This window comes from Salmo salar, chromosome ssa21 (genome assembly GCF_905237065.1).
Source record: "Salmo salar chromosome ssa21, Ssal_v3.1, whole genome shotgun sequence".
NCBI classification, from domain to species: Eukaryota; Metazoa; Chordata; class Actinopteri; order Salmoniformes; family Salmonidae; genus Salmo; species Salmo salar.
Genome location: NC_059462.1, coordinates 27,489,454 through 27,506,829, shown reverse-complemented (window position 1 = coordinate 27,506,829; position 17,376 = coordinate 27,489,454). Strand labels below are relative to the sequence as shown.

The following is a 17,376-nucleotide window of genomic DNA, read 5'->3' as shown; positions in this document are numbered from 1 at the left end:
TATTGTCAATCCATTATTCTACTACTGACTGAGTGAGACGTTTCCCATAATGTATGTTTCATGCATATATATTAACAAAATGTGGAAAAAGTCTAAGGGTCTGAATACTTTCCGAATGCACTGTATAGAGAGAAGTGCCGTGGGTTGGAAAATCGTACAATGTTGTAGTCTATAAATGAGAGCTTTACCATCTAAAGTATTCAGACCCCTTGACTTTTTCCAAATTTTGTAACGTTACAGCCTTATTTTAAAATGTATTACACATTTCTTTGTACTCATCAATCTACACACAATACCCCATAATGACAAAGCAAAAACAGGCTTTTTGAATTTCCCTCACCAGAGAGCGATCATCTCGAAAACTAAAGCAGATACAAGGCTCTGGCCCACCGCCTACCTGTTGTGACGCATTTTCAGCACTGAGCTATTACCACATTAGCCATCACCATAGTTACAATCAGGTGCAGTTACAGTAACACAGAGAGGATTTAGTTAGACGGAGAGGATGATGATGGTGCTGTGTATGGATCACACAGAGAGTGTAGTGTGCTGCGACTTAGACTTTCTATGTTATTCTTCAGATGACTTTAAAGGTTCGGTTTGGGGCGTCCCTTTTATCTACCCTGAGGTCACCCATGCCCCCCCATCTCTCCTTCCCCCATCCTCGGGTTAAGGGAATGATATGTATTCATCTGCTCGGGTGGGTGAGGCGGGCTAGAGAGAGAGCTGGATGCTGGGATGCTCATTTGCAAGGGAAATGTAGCCTTTATTAGTTAATGTCTGCCTCTTCGCCACAGGAGGCCCTCTAATTGCCGCCTGAGACATGCAGCAATTTCCACCCAATTTATTCCTGGCAGGCATGGTGTGGAGCAGCCTAGTGGGCCCAGATAGGACCAGCTATTACTCTTAGCTATTAGGCCCTCACTGTACTGGACACACTGGCGTTAGCCTTCAGTGATTGGCGTTGAGAACAAAGACATCAGAGCAGAGTTGAGCAGCAGCTTCTGTTAATTATAAATCTGGAGAAAATGGAGGATGCACTTTACCGCTCTGATGTCTCTGTCAGGTGAGTTCTGTGTCATCCGCAGGTTGTCTCACACACACGTACTGGGCCTGGGGCTAGGTGTGGGCAGTAGTGGATGAAATTTCTAACTGAGTTGTTGCTATAGCTGTACTCTCTGACTCAATGCCATGCTCGTCTCCAAGGTGACCACTCGTCTACTGTACTATAGTCACAGACTTCAAATCTGTCACCTTGAGTATCACAACCAATGGCTGGGTAGTATCACATCAATAACACAATATTCAACATATAGTCATCTATACAAATAAGCAACAGCAATCAAGACCAATACCATAACATTTAAGCCGAAATTGTGTGATATGTGTGACAAAAATGGATAGAGGGGATGCTAAGCACATTCTATTACTTGAAAAGAAATAGAGAGTATTTCTTTGCTTGAAATATTTTTCACTCACTTGATTCAAGAGGCTGACATTTTATCTCATTCATTGCGTCCTACTGTATGGTCCAAGCACTCCTCTGAGTGACGTGAGGTGAATGACAAGCGTGTCTCTTGGTGTGATGCTATCATATCCCCAGCCAGCCCGTCCCAGCGCCTCTGTGTTATATTAACTGTTATTGAGCAGGGGGCCGCCGGCTGTTTAGACTGCTGCCACATCTAAAGTAATTGAGTCGTGGGATTGGGGAAAGTGCCCAGAAGAGTGTGTGTGTGTGTGTGTGTGTGTGTGTGTGTGTGTGTGTGTGTGTGTGTGTGTGTGTGTGTGTGTGTGTGTGTGTGTGTGTGTGTAATAGCTGTTTTGACTGGCATGACTAAGGTAATTGAGTCGTAGGTAGAAAAAGTGAACTTGCCAGCTGTCAATCTCTTATAAACTGCACCCAACACAATGTCAGTCTCCTATAACCCAAGACAAACATGTGTGTGTTGTGCATATATGCGCTTGAGCGTGCATGCATGCATGCGTGCATGTGCAAGCCTGCGCATACTTCGGTGGGATTGGGTGTGTCCTCATATGCATTTATGTTGTATTGTTGGCTTACTCATGTTAATTACTTTTCTTTGCCTAACAGTGAGGGCTATCTTGAATATATCTTTATAGCTTATACATTACTCATTACCCATTGACAGAAGTGAAGATATGCTTGGATCCATCTCTACTCTACCCTTGATGCCGATCGGGCAGAAACACACAGCAAGCAGCTTAGCTCTTCCCACGAGTCCATTTCAGTAAACAATCTAGACATGAGACTGTCTTTCAGTCCTGTGGATAAAGGACTTCCAATAGGGTAATGTCGACATGAACAGATACACCGTTTCCAGGAAGTTAATGTTGCTGTGAACACTGATCTTTGACCCCCTAGCTGTCATCCTGGAGTGACAGCTCCTGACCACTGGTGACCCCACCTCTTAGACACAGCTGGGGCCTATAGAGCGTGAACGACAGCAGGGAATCTTGTTGACAGGGGTGATTGTCTGTCTCTCCATGATTAACTTCTATGACTGTATGGTATCATGCTCTTCACACACCTCAGTATCAACAATGTCATGTGTTATTGAACATGTACTTTGATGCACATATCTAATTTACATGTTTTATTCATTTACTCAATACTATACCTTAAATCTCTCTCTTTCTGTCTCACATTCTATTCAATTTGTCTTACAAGATCCAGAGAAAACCGACTCCTTCTCAAGGATTCTGTTGTGAGTTAACATCTGTGAATCAGATAATCAGATAAATCAAGTTGAAGGACTGAGGAGCAGAGTGGTCAAGAGCTGTGTCTCAGTCTCTACACATCATCTGTCTGTCTGTCTGTCTGTCTGTCTGTCTGTCTGTCTGTCTGTCTGTCTGTCTGTCTGTCTGTCTGTCTGTCTGTCTGTCTGTCTGTCTGTCTGTCTGTCTGTCTGTCTGTCTGTCTGTCTGTCTGTCTGTCTGTCTGTCTGTTCCTTCCTATCAAGGTCCTCCTGCGGAGGAGGACTAGTTAGTAACATTAAACACACCAGAACCTACCCTCAGAGTCACCCTGTGTGTCTTTTTTGGGGGGGAAACAAAATGCTGTATGGTTGTTTTATTGTAAGTCCTGCTTTTATTGTTACATACATTCAGCTGTAGAACGGTAGCCTATTTATATGTTTGGTTTATTGAGCTCTCTGTGGCTAACCTAAACCTCTGGTATAAAAGCAGCAGAGTCACTCTTGCTAACGTTCTCGTTGATCAGCAGAATATGGGGTGAGATGTGTATGCTGTGGGGATGCAGTTTATTCTTCTGTAGCTCTGCCTTTCATTACAAGGTCACTGGGGTGGGAGTCGAGAGATGGAGCAATTGATGTCAGCAGTAAACAACACTGTGCTGTTTCTCATCCATCACCATCATTTTAAATAATTATGTTGGATAGAAATTGATACCCTGTGTATGACACCGCTGTTTGTGTACTCAAATACGTGCTGACATAACCATGTAGTTGCATGTTTGTTTTTGTTTGTACAGTATATGTCGTTAGACACACACACCGCGACCCTATCGAATTTCCTCAGTGTCACTGTTTTTGAGGTGGATTGAGAATTAAGTGGTCATGATGTACAGTACCAGTCAAAAGTTTGGACACACCTACTCATTCAAGGGTTTTTCTTTATTTTTACTATTTTCTACATTGTAGAATAATAGTGAAGACATCATAACTATGAAATAACACATCTGTAATCATGTAGTAACCAAAAAAGTGTTAAACAAATCAAAATATATTTTATATTTGAGATTCTTCAAAGTAGCCACCCTTTGCACACTTGGCATTCTTTCAACCAGCTTCTGAGGAATGATTTTCCAACAGTCTTGAAGGAGTTCTCACATATGCTGTGCACTATTTGTCTGCTTTCCTTCACTCTGCAGTCCAACTCATCCCAAACCATCTCAATTGGGTTGTGGTCGGGTGATTGTGGAGGCCAAGTCATCTGATGCAGCACACCATCACTCCCCTTCTGGTCAAATAGCCCTTAGACAGCCTGGTGGTGTGGTTTGGGTCATTGTCCTGTTGAAAAACAAATGATAGTCCGACTAAGCTCAAACCAGATGGGATGGCGTATCGCTGCAGAATGTTGTGGTTGCCATGCTGGTTAAGTGTGCCTTGAATTCTAAATAAATCACAGACAGTGTCACCAGCAAAGCACCTCCTCCATGCTCATCCATTCACCTACTCTGCGTCTCACAAAGACACTGCAGTTGGAACCAAAAATCTGAAATTTGGACTCATCATACCAAAGGACAGATTTCCACCGTTCTAGGTAAAAATCTGTCGTTCTGCCCCTGAACAATGCAGTTAACCCACTGTTCCTAGGCCGTCATTGTAAATAAGAATTTCTTCTTAACTGACTTGCCTATAAGGTTAAATGTTGTTTTTTTAATAAAAAATGTCAATTTCTTGTGTTTCTTGGCCCAAGCAAGTCTCTTCTTCTTATTGGTGTCCTTTAGTAGGGGTTTCTTTGCAGTAATTCGACCATGCAGTCTCCTCTGAATAGTTGATGTTGAGATGTGTCTGTTACTTGAACTCTGTGAAGCATTTATTTGGGTAGCAATCTGACATGCAGTTAACTCTAATGAACGTATCCTCTGCAGCAGAAGTAACTCTGGGTCTTCCTTTCCTGTGGCGGTCCTCATGAGAGCCAGTTTCATCATAGTGCTTGATGGTTTTTGTGACTGCACTTGAAGAAACTTTCAAAGTTCTTGAGATTTTCCATGTAATGATGGACTATCATTATTCTTTGCTTATTTGAGCTGTTCTTGTCATAGTATGGACATGGTCTTTTACCAAATAGGGCTATCTTCTGTATACTACTCCTACTTTGTCACAACACAACTGATTGGCTCAAATGCATTAAGAAGGAAAGAAATTCCACAAATTCACTTTTGACAAGGCACACCTGTTAATTGAAATGAATTTCAGGTGACTACCTCATGAAGCTAATTGAATGTCAAGCGTGTGCAAAGCTGTCGTCAAGGCAAAGACCGTGTACTTTGAAGAATCTCAAATATAAAATATATTTTAAATTGTTTAACACTTTTTTGGTTACTACATGATTCTATATGTGTTATTTCATCGTTTTGATGTCTTCACTATTTTTCTACAATGTAGAAAATAGTAAAAATAAAGAAAAACCCTGCAATGAGTAGGTGTGTTAAAACCTTTCACTGTATGCTGTTCTATCATGAGATATTCTGACAACGTTTTAGTGCTGACACATTCTGCTTAAAATATTTTCAACTTCCACGGGGGTCCCATGATTCTGCTTTATCACCATCAGTCACTAGATATTTTAATTGTTTCTCAACCTTGCAGTTGATAGCACTACTGCTTTTCTACAATGTTTTATGAAAATAATAACTGAACAGAGGTTTTCTCTTACTTTGCCATAATTTTTTTGCATTTTTCTAAATACATGTCTGCTCATTTGTTCTTCTTATGCCTGTTACAATGGACCATGGATTACTGTGGTCCATTGATGACCAAGGATTACAGTTTTGCATCACTCAGGGGGGCCTTGGCCAGCAAAAGCCATATTCACACATTACCATCTAGTGGAGACCAGTGGAGCTACATCTGTTTTTTACACGTTTAAGTTAATGTGGAACCCTGTTCTTTGTTTGCCACGTTCTACACGGAATGTATCAAAGTGACATGAGTGAAGAAACACTATACAGGAAGTAGCTAGCTACATAGCTGCATTAGGTTGTCTGCCGGGTTGTTTATTTATAGCTGCTCATATCTGAATATACATTTTGTGTGAGCTTCTGGACCGAATGATATTCACTGCGTTTACTGTGCAATTTGTTTACCTCGCTGCATGCAGTTGAATCGAAAAATTATGAGAGAGAGGTAAGTGTGTAGCTCGCTAGCTATACGTGCCAAATTGTTGCTAGCTTGTTAGCCAACAACAAGGTGGCTAATTATGTGGCTAGCTAACTGGCATTTTCCACTGTGAATTGCAAATTGATGTTCACAAGGATATGAGCTGCATGCTTGCTTGCTTGCTAGCCAAGGTAATGTAGCATTTCGGTGCATACACATTTGCAAACTTGTCAACTTGGTGACTTTTACATAGTTAATGTTAGCTAGCTAACGCGTTAGCTAATGTTTCTGCATGCACTGCCTGGCTACCACTAGCCACCCATTTTCAAGTTAACTTAGTGTAGTAAATAGTTAACTAATTGTTCAAATAGTCTTTGTTGTTGACAACTACATGTCAACTTGTCTGACAATGATGATGTTGACAAAGCTGCATTCCTTATTTGATCCATTTGGCAGTTTGGCATGTCATGCCTCGAGTGTTTTCAGCTCTAAAACACCATCTGTTATGTGACATGGAGGGAATTTATCAGCAAATCTATGTTCTATTACAATTATTTATTCAGATGTGCATTAGAACCATCCATACCATATTTTGTATGGTGAAAGACCTGTGTCATATTTGCTAACCAATTCACAGTGGTGCTGATTCGCAGTAGCAACCAGGTTTTGTGTAACTGAGGCATGTTTGGTTCTAATCCGTTTAATGGCCTGGCAGATTAAGGCCAAACGTTGGAATGATGCAGGGAAAGTACTCTCTGCTCTCATATAGTCCATTGTTAATGACCCAAGGGTGAAAAGCCGTCAGCCTAATTCTCCAGTTTAACCACCACTGAGACTGGAGTTATTCCAAAGACACGCATACTTTAACATTGAGGCCAGGCAGCATATCGGCTGATTGATAGTGTCATTTTTTTGTGTGTTTTTCTCTACTGGTGTCTCTCATCTCTAAGGTTTACATTATTTATTTAACAACTTTGTTACCACCTGTGGTAGGCTGGCTAAGCTGTAAATTGTGAGAGAAGGTGAAGAACCTCAAGCGGTGTCGTCTAGTGTAGTGCATGTGTCACGACTTTCAATCTCTTCTCCCCCAATCCACTTCCTCCTCTCTCTCTGCACAGAGTGTGTGTGGTGGTGTGATCCTGTGTGTCTTCTCTGTGCCATGGAGAAGCCGTGGAGGCTGTGGGGCTCGGTGGAGCGCTGTGCCCTGGCCTTGGCCTCCTGGTCCTGGGGTGCCTGTCGCATCTCCCTCCTGGCCCTCATCCTCACCTTCCACCTCTATGGAGGCTTCTTCCTCCTGGCTCTCATCCTGGCCTCGGTGGCTGGCATCCTTTACAAGTTCCAGGATGTGCTGCTCTACTTCCCCGACCAGCCCTCCTCCTCCCGTCTATACGTGCCCATGCCTACAGGCATCCCTCATGAGAACGTCTACATCCACACCAAGGACGGCGTGCGGCTCAATCTGATCCTGCTCCGCTACACCGGTGGAGACAGCCTGGGCAACCCTGGGGTCGCCCCCGGCAATGCATCTAACCCCTGCTCCACGGCCCCACCCACCATCCTCTATTTCCACGGCAATGCGGGCAACATCGGGCACCGGGTGCCCAACGCGCTCCTGATGCTGGTGAACCTGAAGGCCAACGTGGTGCTGGTGGACTACCGGGGGTATGGGAAGAGCGAAGGTGAGCCCAGTGAGGATGGCCTGTACCTGGACGCCCAGGCGACTCTGGACTACGTGATGACCCGGCCCGACCTAGACAAGACCAAGGTGATGCTGTTCGGCCGCTCTCTGGGGGGGGCGGTGGCGGTACGCCTGGCCTCAGCCAACCCTCACCGCGTGGCGGCCATCGTGGTGGAGAACACCTTTCTCAGCATCCCCCACATGGCCGCCACACTCTTCTCCTTCTTGCCCATGAGGCTACTGCCTCTATTGTGCTACCGGAACCAGTTCTTGTCCTACAGACAGGTGGCGCTGTGCCGGATGCCCTCGCTGTTCGTGTCAGGCCTGTCAGACCAGCTCATCCCACCCGTCATGATGAAGCAGCTGTACGAGCTGTCGCCGGCGCGGACTAAACGGCTGGCCATCTTCCCAGAGGGCACGCACAACGACACGTGGCAGTGCCAGGGCTACTTCGCCGCCCTCGAGCAGTTTGTCAAGGACCTGATGAAGAGCCACGCCCATGAGGAGAGCGTCCAGTCCACTGCCAGCGTTACCATCATCTAGTCTAGTGGGGAGGGAGGAAGACTGTCTGGTCTAGAGAGAATCCTGCATTCCATACTCCCTAGGCAGTTGTGTAGATCGAAAACGATTGAATAAGTGTAATAAGCAAAATGGAAAAGCTAGGGCAAAATGCAGCCAACCACTACCATATTGCTTATACCTGTCCAGTTCCTTATGATCTACTTTAAGTACCTATGGTGGGTTATGGGTTGTTCCTGGACCAGGTCATGGAGTTGGTGTGATTAGTAGGATACAGGAGAGTGGGTATTGACTCCTCCATTTGAATGAACAGGAGTAACTAAACTGGGCTCAACTACTAGGGTCAGGTTGGACAGAATGTACATTTCTATGTTTTTTGGGGGTTTGGTTTTTCTATTATCTGTTTCCGTTGGTGTAATTGTACCAGATCAAACAATTGGGGAGTATTTTTGGAGGGGGACAGTGTTGGATGTGGGGGGATGATTAACATGGATATGCTTTTGTGTTTTAACTATGAATGCATGGGTGAATATGTACTTGTTATGGCCTTCTTTGAATGGCTTATACACACAACCATGTTCATACTGTCAGACACAACACAACCACAGTTTTTACAAAGAACATAACACAATTTCAGTAAATCAATACAAATGTTTGATAAGCGTAATAGTATTTCAGTAACTCAATAAGAAATGTTTGACAAATATGATAGCTTTTCACTAATTCAATAAAAGTTTTGCCTGTTGTAAGGACGTAAGACCCAAGATCTTGGCATTTTTTTTAAATGATATAATCTATGCTATTTCAGGACACGCTGTTTGAAGTTAAATGTGTGAGGCTCTTAAAGGCTTCGTAATATAAAATCATGTTCATATCAGCCAGTAGATTACCATATGGGCTGTATCATATTGGTTCTCTGTAGTCTGTGTGGCACATTGAAAAGCTGCATGCACAAACTGCAAGTTTCACTCCCAAACTGTTTTATTGTTATAAATCCCTAGATTATATTCCTTTTTCGCAAAGGTCCCGTTCTTATGTTCTCTGACAATAAATATAAACTCGGATGTGGCCGGAACTGTTTGTCAACTCTGCATAGTTTACCCATGACCGTTTATCTTGGTCGGCAACACTAGGGCTTTCAGTTGGATGTAAACTTCAGGTTCTGACGTGAGCCGTGTCTGTCTGTACAATACACATCTATCTGCAATGTTCCGCACACTATTAAAAATCAAAGTACACTCTCCCAAATGCCTGAAAAAACACCTGGCTGTATTTTATACTTCCTGTGAGCCAGGTACACACAGGCTTTGGTTAGATGGAGTGTGTGTTGGGTATGTAATGATTCTATTCTGATCCCTGTGTTATTGCCTTGAGACTTGAGTGGGACTAAGTTGTATTATTATTTTTGTTAATCTATTCTTCTCAACATAATTGTTCTGTCAAGTAGGCCATTGTCTCATCTCACCCCATGGCTCTTGTGGAGAAATGGCTTTATCCTATTGGAGTGCTTTCCACAAGCTAATTAACCTTTCTGGCATGTCTCCCAGGGACTGAAGGTGAGCTAGACCGGTGTTTCCCAACCCTGGTCCTTGAGTACCCCCAACAGTACACATTTTTGTTGTCGCCTTGGAAAACACTGCTCATTGAGGGCTTGATGATTAGTTGACAAGTTGAATCAGGTGTGCTTTTGAGCTCGACAAAAATAAACTCTTACTGTGCTGGGTACTGTTCATTAGGCACCAAACAAAAGGAAAGGTAATGAAACATGTCCAAAAAGAAATGCTAATGTTTAGTTGTCCATTGTAAAATATTTTGCTACGGTGTGCCCTAATGAATATGGCCCTGTTCTCAGCCTCAGTGCAGCATGCTGCAGTGCAGTTCTACAGTATCAAAGCCATTCTGACACACCAGACAGAGACACACTCAGCATCAGCAGACGTGTTGGCTCTAGAGTCTAACTTCAGACAACTCTTTCCATCACCGTGAGATGAAAGTCTCAGTGTTGGTGACGTTTCTGTTTTTAACTGTTTTAACTTTTATATAGCGCACTTATTTTACAATATATTGGCAATTACCTACTGAATGTGCAGTCAGTGTGGATGTGAGTTGACCAGTGTGCTTTACATGAAGAGAAGCTCTGTACAGTGAGATCCCCAGCATTATACAGCGTTATGTGGGACATTTTGTAACCCAACAAGGGGTGCATGCTTTGTCTGCAGTGGTTGGCTTGTTGTGTGTGTATGATGGACATACACTTTTACTGAGTCTGTGTTGATGCATTCGTGTTTATAGACCTCATAGTACCAGTCTACCCTCTCTGAGAGTAGACTGCCAAAATATTTCAATGGCAGGAACTGACTGGCTTGCTGCCATATCAAAGTGTGTGTGAGTGGAGTGTGTGCTGTGCTGTCACAATCAGACCCTGTCAGTTACACACACCACTACCTGTAGACAATGACCTGGCAATGTGCCATAAACAGTGGGAGTCAATACTCATTTCATTTAAATTACTGTAAGATAACTTGGACATGGTTAGACATTCGAAGAGTGCAATGCAATTTCTGAATTGGCTGGAATTGGCTCAGACTCCCACCAAAGTTGTTGATCGAGTTGATAGGCGCGGGACTTTTTTTCCAAATACTTTGCTGATAGAATCTTTGGCCCTGCCCAATTACCAACCACCGACGAGGTCCCAATGTGAAATCATTTAAAATTTAACTGAATGTTTTGTCTCAAAGCAATTGCTATTCTACATGTTTGCACTGGCATTGTGTAAAATAGCCTTTGTACAGTTATTTGATTATTAATGCTTCTCAGAATGGTGTGGGAGCTGACAATATGCAGGAGAGAAGGATGCATGGGTATTATTGATGAACTGAAGTGTTCATATGTTAACATACTGATATGTTGAAGCACTAAATGCATGATGATGATGGTGATGATGAATGTTCACTCTTCTCTGAACCGGAGGCTTATGGGTATTGTAGTTGAGCGCTCTGTACCTTTTCAATAACTGAATTTGTACTGTTCATCCATTCTGTTTAGGAAAATAACCATTGCACTCATTTCCCTACTCTAGTGATTATGTTTTTTTTTATATTCATTCTTCTTTTCTAAGTACACAATCTCACTTTCTATTCTCTGTACAGTAACATGCAATAACTGAATAAACCCAAGATTCTGCTAAACTGTCTGTGTAATGTTTAGACAAATGATTTTGTCTGTAAAATGTATGGTTCCATATTCCCTGAAAGAAGTTGGCTGCAAATACTTTTTGGTAATGCAGTTTAGTTTTGCTATGCAGGTTTTTAAGAGGCAAGGGTGATTTCTGCACTTCCTTTTTTACTTAGCCGTCTAAGAGTCATCATATTTGTACCCTTTCCTCTTCCACTCCACATTGTGTGATTTGACACATTTTAAAGCTTGGCATATCAGCTGTGACTTTAATCTGGATCAGATGTCTCTCCCCTGCTGTGCCCTTTCAAACTAATGTGGATGGAGCAAGCAGAGTTTGTCGTTTAGAGTGAGGAGGATGGACAGCGCGTAGACGGGTAAAAAGAGAGGGAGAGTGGTTTGGCTGGGCCGTCATCAGAGCAGGAAGTTCTGAGTGTGGTTAATCAAGCGGAACAGAGGAGGGAAGCTGCTGATCTACCCTTCCTTATACAACATTACAGTGCAGGGTGCAGACACTGAGACAGGAGAGAAGGTAAGACCGGAGAGAGAGTAACATTAACTAAAGGCTAAAGATCCAGCATTACTAACCCAAGAGGAGTGTTCTTGTTACTTTTTTCAACGTTTTTTTAGTTTAGTTTATTTAGTAAATATTTTTTTCTGTCTATTTCTTCAACTGCATTGTTGGTTAAGGGCTTGTAAGTAAGCATTTCACGGTACATCTGTTCTATTCAGCACATGTGACAAATAAATGTGATTTGATTCAGAAGGCAGGTCATGCAGCCTGTTTGACTACAGAGGAGGCTGTCTGGGCCCTGTGATGGCGTCTGCAGGTCCAAATCCCGAGGGTGGTGGACCTGCTTCTGGGCAGGAGTCTGGGGGTCGGAGGCTGTCCTGGCTGGTACTGCTGCTGACTCTGGCAGCGGTCACCTCGTCTCTCTCTGCTCTGTCTCTGTACCACCTGCTGGCCCTTAGGGCCGAGGTTGAGGAGCTCCGGTCAGAGGTCTTCCGCAGGAGAGAGGAGCAACAAGAGGCTAGGCATGGAGAGGTAAGATGTTTACATGTTCATATCTGATGCTGTGGTCTGTAACCTATATACATACATAATATACAGTTGAAGTCGGAAGTTTACATACTTCGTTTGGAGTCATTAAAACTAGTTTTTCAACAACTCCACAAATGTATTTTTAACAAACTATAGTTTTGGCAAGTCGGTTAGTACATCTACTTTGTGCATGACACAAGTAATTTTTCCAACAATTGTTTACAGACAGATTATTTCACTTATAATTCACTGTATCACAATTCCAGTGGGTCAGAAGTTTACAAACACTAAGTTGACTGTGCCTTTAAACAGCTTGGAAAATTACAGAAAATTATGTAATGGCTTTAGAAGCTTCTGATAGGCTAATTAACATAATTTGAGTCAATTGGAGGTGTACCTGTGGATGTATTTCAAAGCCTACCTTCAAACTCAGTGCCTCTTTGCTTGACATCATGGGAAAATCAAAAGAAATCAGCCAAGACCTCATAAAAAAAATTGTAGACCTCAACGAGTCTGGTTCATCCTTGGGAGCAATTTACAAACGCCTGAAGGTACCACATTTGTCTGTACAAACAATGATACGCAAGTATAAACACCATGGGACCACGCAGCCATCATACCGCTCAGGAAGGAGACACGTTCTGTCTCCTAGAGATGAAAGAACTTTGGTGTGAAAAGTGCAAATCAAATCACAGAACAACAGCAAAGGACCTTGTGAAGATACTGGAGGAAACAGGTACAAAAGTATCTATATCCACAGTAAAACGAGTTCTATATCGACATAACCTGAAAGGCCGTTCGGCAAGGAAGAAGCCGCTGCTTCAAAACCGCCATTAAAAAAAGCCAGACTACGGTTTGCAACTGCACATGAGGACAAAAATCATACTTTTTGGAGAAATGTCCTCTGGTCTGATGAAACAAAAATAGAACTGTTTGGCCATAATGACCATCGTTATGTTTGGAGGAAAAAGGGGGACGCTTGCAAGCCGAAGAACACCATCCCAACCGTGAAGCATGGGGTGGCAGTGTCATGTTGTTGGGGTGCTTTGCTGCAGGAGGGACTGGTGCACTTCACAAAATAGATGGCATCACGAGGTAGGAAAATTATGAGGATATATTGAAGCAACATCTCAAGACATCAGTCAGGAAGTTAAAGCTTGGTCGCAAATGGGTCTTCCAAATGGACAATGACCCCAAGCATACTTCCAAAGTTGTGGCAAAATGGCTAAAGGACAACAAAGTAAAGGTATTGGAGTGGCCATCACTAAGCCCTGACCTCAATCCCATAGAAAATTTGTGGGCAGAACTGAAAAAGCGTGTGCGAGCAAGGAGGCCTACAAACTTGACTCGGTTACACCAGCTCTGTAAGGAGGAATGGGCCAAAATTCACCCAAAAAAGTGTTAAACAAATTCAAATATATTTTATATTTGAGATTCTTCAAATTAGCCACCCTTTGCCTTGATGACACTTTGTACGACTCTTAGCATTATCTCAACCAGCTACATGAGGTAGTAACCTGGAATGCATTTAAATTAACAGGTGTGCCTTGTTAAAAGTTAATTTGTGGAATTTATTTGCTTCGTAATGCTTTTCAGCCAATCAGTTGTGTTGTGACAAGGTAGGGGTGGTATGCAGAAGATAGCCTTTTTGGTAAAAGACCAAATCCATATTATGGCAAGAACAGCTCAAATAAGCAAAGAGAAACGACAGTCCATCATTACGTCAAGACATGAAGGTCATTCGATGCGGAAAATTTCAAGAACTTTGAAAGTTTCTTCAAGTTCAGTCGCAAAAACCATCAAGTGCTATGATGAAACTGGCTCTCATGAGGACCGCCACAGGGAACGAACACCCAGAGTTACCTCTGTTGCAGAGGATGAGTTCATTAGAGTTAACTGCACTGATCTTCAGTTAAAAAATGCAATTAGCTTAAATCAGGTGTGTTTGCTGGGGGTGGGGGGAAAGTGTGACACCAATCGGGCCCCCGAGGACTGGAATTGCCCTGGCCTGGGTGTTGTGGATGATTGCAAACATCTACCTTTGGTTCCAAAGGTTCCATGTTTGAATCCAGTGCTAGAGAGTTGTTTTTGATAATTTTGTTTTAAGCTTATCCCAAACCTTAACCATTACCCTTACCAATCAGAGTTCATGCCTAACCGTAAGAATTCTGAGTTAATGCCTAAACTTAACCTTGGAACGATACAGAGAAGTATCCAAACATTTAGAAATTTGACTTTGGAAAAACTTCGAAATTTGACTTTTCAGAAACATGGATAAATGTCTTCTGACAAACTGTGAAAGCTTGTTGCGATTTGAGAAGGGCGTTCCTCCCTCACTGCTTTTGCTTGTTTTTGTCACAGGCCGATAGCTTGTTGCATTTAATCGAACTCCCTCATTGTAAGACATATCACTCATTATCAGAGAACCTGGGTTACGAAAGTAACCTTCAGTTTCTGATGCATTACCAAGACACTGCAGCAGATGAGCAGCAGAGCCAGAAGGAGCAGCCCAGACCCTCCACACCCCCCTGACCCCCAGCCTGGGCTGTCTTTCGTCAGGAAGAGGAGTGTGGGCACAGGAACTGAGAACTCAGGCAAGACTTCCAATACTATTCACTGGGACTGTTTGTGTCTGTTTGACATGTTGAAGTGGGTCATATAGCACGTTAGAAAAATATGCACATGAAACTTATCTGGTGCAGGACAGAAGAACGTCTCAAAGAAAAAAGTAATGTAAGCAACTCTGGTATGATCCCATGGTGATTTAACCTGACGAAGATCCACCTCGTATCAAAACGTTGTCTTATTGTGCGTTTGATTAGATCACCATGGGACCATACTAGAGTTGTGGATATTACTTTTCTCTCATATAACACTTTGTCAGTGTCAATGCTGTGCTATTTTTAGCTCATATTCTGTGAAACGAGTCTGTTGCTTTGAACATTTGAACACTGAACTGAGTTATTTCTGGCAAGCTGCAAAGTTTCATGTTTCTAATCTTGCGCACTCTCTCGCTCACTCTCTCGCTCACTCTCCTCTCTCCTCTCTCCTCTCTTCTCTCCTCTCCTCTCTTCTCTACTCTCTCTCTCTGACTAGAAATAACTAATCTTGTACATGGTGAGGTTATTGAATCAATGCAAAACTGTCCCTCTGTCCTCCCTTCCCGCTAGTGTCTCAGCCTTGTCTACAGATGCTGGCAGATAGCAACAGGAAAACATTCCAGAAAGGTACTGAACCTGGAAATGCAGTCAGACACATTTTTTTATGTTTTTTACCAGAAATACTTAAGTTGATTGAAGGACATACAGTCTGAGGCTAGGTAGTTCATCATGTTAAGATTGACTGATGCATGGTGTGTGTGTTCTGGTGTTGTGCAGAGTTTGCGTTGGAGCCTTACACAGGGATCCCCTGGCAGGCGGGACTTAGAAGAGGCTCCGCCCTGGAGGCAGAGAGCGACAGCATCGTGGTCAGAGAGGAGGGATACTACTTTGTCTACAGTCAGGTGAGAGCTAGTCTCCTTCACGTGGAAAATAGGTGTATCACAGACAGCTCACAAGCCCCCCCCCCCCCCCCATGCAGGTGTACTACATGGATACGACCTTTGCCATGGGTCATGTGGTGATCAGGAAGAAGAGGAACGTGGTGGGAGATGAAGCTCAGCATGTCACATTGTTCCGCTGTATCCAGAACATGAACCCTGTCTACCCATACAACACCTGTTACACAGGGGGTGAGTCTGTCTTTGTGGGTGCGTGCACATTTGTGTGTGTGCATGCGTGTGATGGTGTGCTGTTTCTGAGTGTGTTAACTGTGTTCTCTGTAGGTATAGTGAAGCTGGAGGTCGGGGACAGTGTGGAGCTGTTGATCCCTCGCTCTACAGCCAAAGTTTCTCTGGATGGAGACTCCACTTTCCTGGGTGCTGTCAGACTGGCCTGACCCTGACCAGGGGAGTTGGACTGGGGGCACTAGGAGATACAATTGCCATCATGTGGAAATGGACACTGCTGGTACTAGAAGTTTTGATCTTGGATATACTGGTGGTGGTGTACAAGATAATTATTTTAAATGAACTATGGCTTGTGGGTCTGATAGCTACATTATCTATTCTACTATGATGCCATCTGCTTTACAGTGAGACTGAGGGATGGACGGACAGACTCAGAATCATGGCCTATTACTGGAGAGCCTGGCTGATGATGCCAGTGATGATGATGATGATGATGATGACGTCAGTGTCAGCCTCTGTCACTGTGTGTGTGATCTGAAATGTTTGATGCTTATACTGTCAGGTGTCTCACCATTCACTCATAAACTTCTTAAATGTTATGATCATATACAATACATACAGTCAAGACACAGTCCCAGCCATGACTACACAGCCCCAGCCATGACTACACAGCCCCAGCCATGACTACACAGCCCCAGCCATGACTACACAGCCCCAGCCATGACTACACTTTGATGCCTTGATGATCATTTTGACCACCTGCATACTAGTAAAATAGGCCCTGTTGTATTTCATTGTGTTGTATCCTGTCTATAACAATGTTATTGAATGGTGCAGAGTGAGTTGTCATCATTCTACCAGAAGGGAGCAGCAGCACTCAATTAATTGGTTTCCCAAGCAGCACCTGACCATGTATTACAATAAATGCAGTTAATCACTATGGCTGGTGGTAATGATAGTGATATTATCCCATCCTGAGATGGGGTTAGTTGTACCCCGTGTGACCACCAGAGGGAAACGTTCCCACAGGAAACAGCAGTGTAGCACAGTACAGTACTGGTGCTTCTATGGTGCTTCTCGCTCAGATTCAGTGTTTAATAGTCACATGTACAGGGTTGCAGTTGTGATTGTCTTAGGCTTGTAGCTCCAACATGCAGGACTAAGTGAAATAAAATAACTAAAATTGTAATAAAAAAACTATAGAAACAGCACTATATTATAGCGCTCCCGAGAGGCTCAGCGAACAAGGCACTGCATCTCAGTGCAAGAGGCGTCACTACAGTCCCTGGTTCGAATCCAGGCTGTATCACATCCGGCTGTGATTGGGAGTCCCATAGGGCGGCGCACAATTGGCCCAGCATCGTCTGGGTTT

General features: G+C 43.3%; 2 protein-coding genes across 4 annotated transcripts; both read left to right on the top strand.

Moving 5' to 3' along the window:
• Window positions 1-5,679: 5,679 nt before the first annotated feature.
• Window positions 5,680-11,249, top strand: LOC106582128 (protein ABHD13). The gene is made up of 2 exons (XM_014164885.2): window positions 5,680-5,891; window positions 6,983-11,249. The coding sequence occupies exon 2, from the start codon at window positions 7,024-7,026 to the stop codon at window positions 8,083-8,085; it is 1,062 nt and encodes a 353-aa protein (XP_014020360.1). The 5' UTR covers window positions 5,680-5,891; window positions 6,983-7,023; the 3' UTR covers window positions 8,086-11,249.
• A 256-nt stretch (window positions 11,250-11,505) lies between these two features.
• tn13b (Tumor necrosis factor ligand superfamily member 13B) lies at window positions 11,506-16,944 on the top strand. Of its 3 annotated transcripts, XR_001323232.2 has the most exons (8): window positions 11,506-11,767; window positions 12,000-12,280; window positions 14,748-14,871; window positions 15,448-15,504; window positions 15,655-15,779; window positions 15,857-16,007; window positions 16,101-16,284; window positions 16,410-16,944. XR_001323232.2 is itself a non-coding variant. In XM_014164723.2 (7 exons), exons 2-7 carry the CDS (start codon window positions 12,053-12,055, stop codon window positions 16,211-16,213), a joined length of 798 nt encoding a protein of 265 aa, XP_014020198.1. In that variant the 5' UTR covers window positions 11,520-11,767; window positions 12,003-12,052; the 3' UTR covers window positions 16,214-16,944. The 3 variants fall into 3 exon arrangements, 2 of the variants coding, with proteins under 2 accessions (XP_014020198.1, NP_001135232.1); XM_014164723.2 differs by having other exon boundaries at window positions 11,520-11,767; window positions 12,003-12,280; window positions 16,101-16,944; NM_001141760.1 differs by having other exon boundaries at window positions 11,737-11,767; window positions 16,101-16,944.
• The last annotated feature ends 432 nt before the right edge of the window (window positions 16,945-17,376 follow it).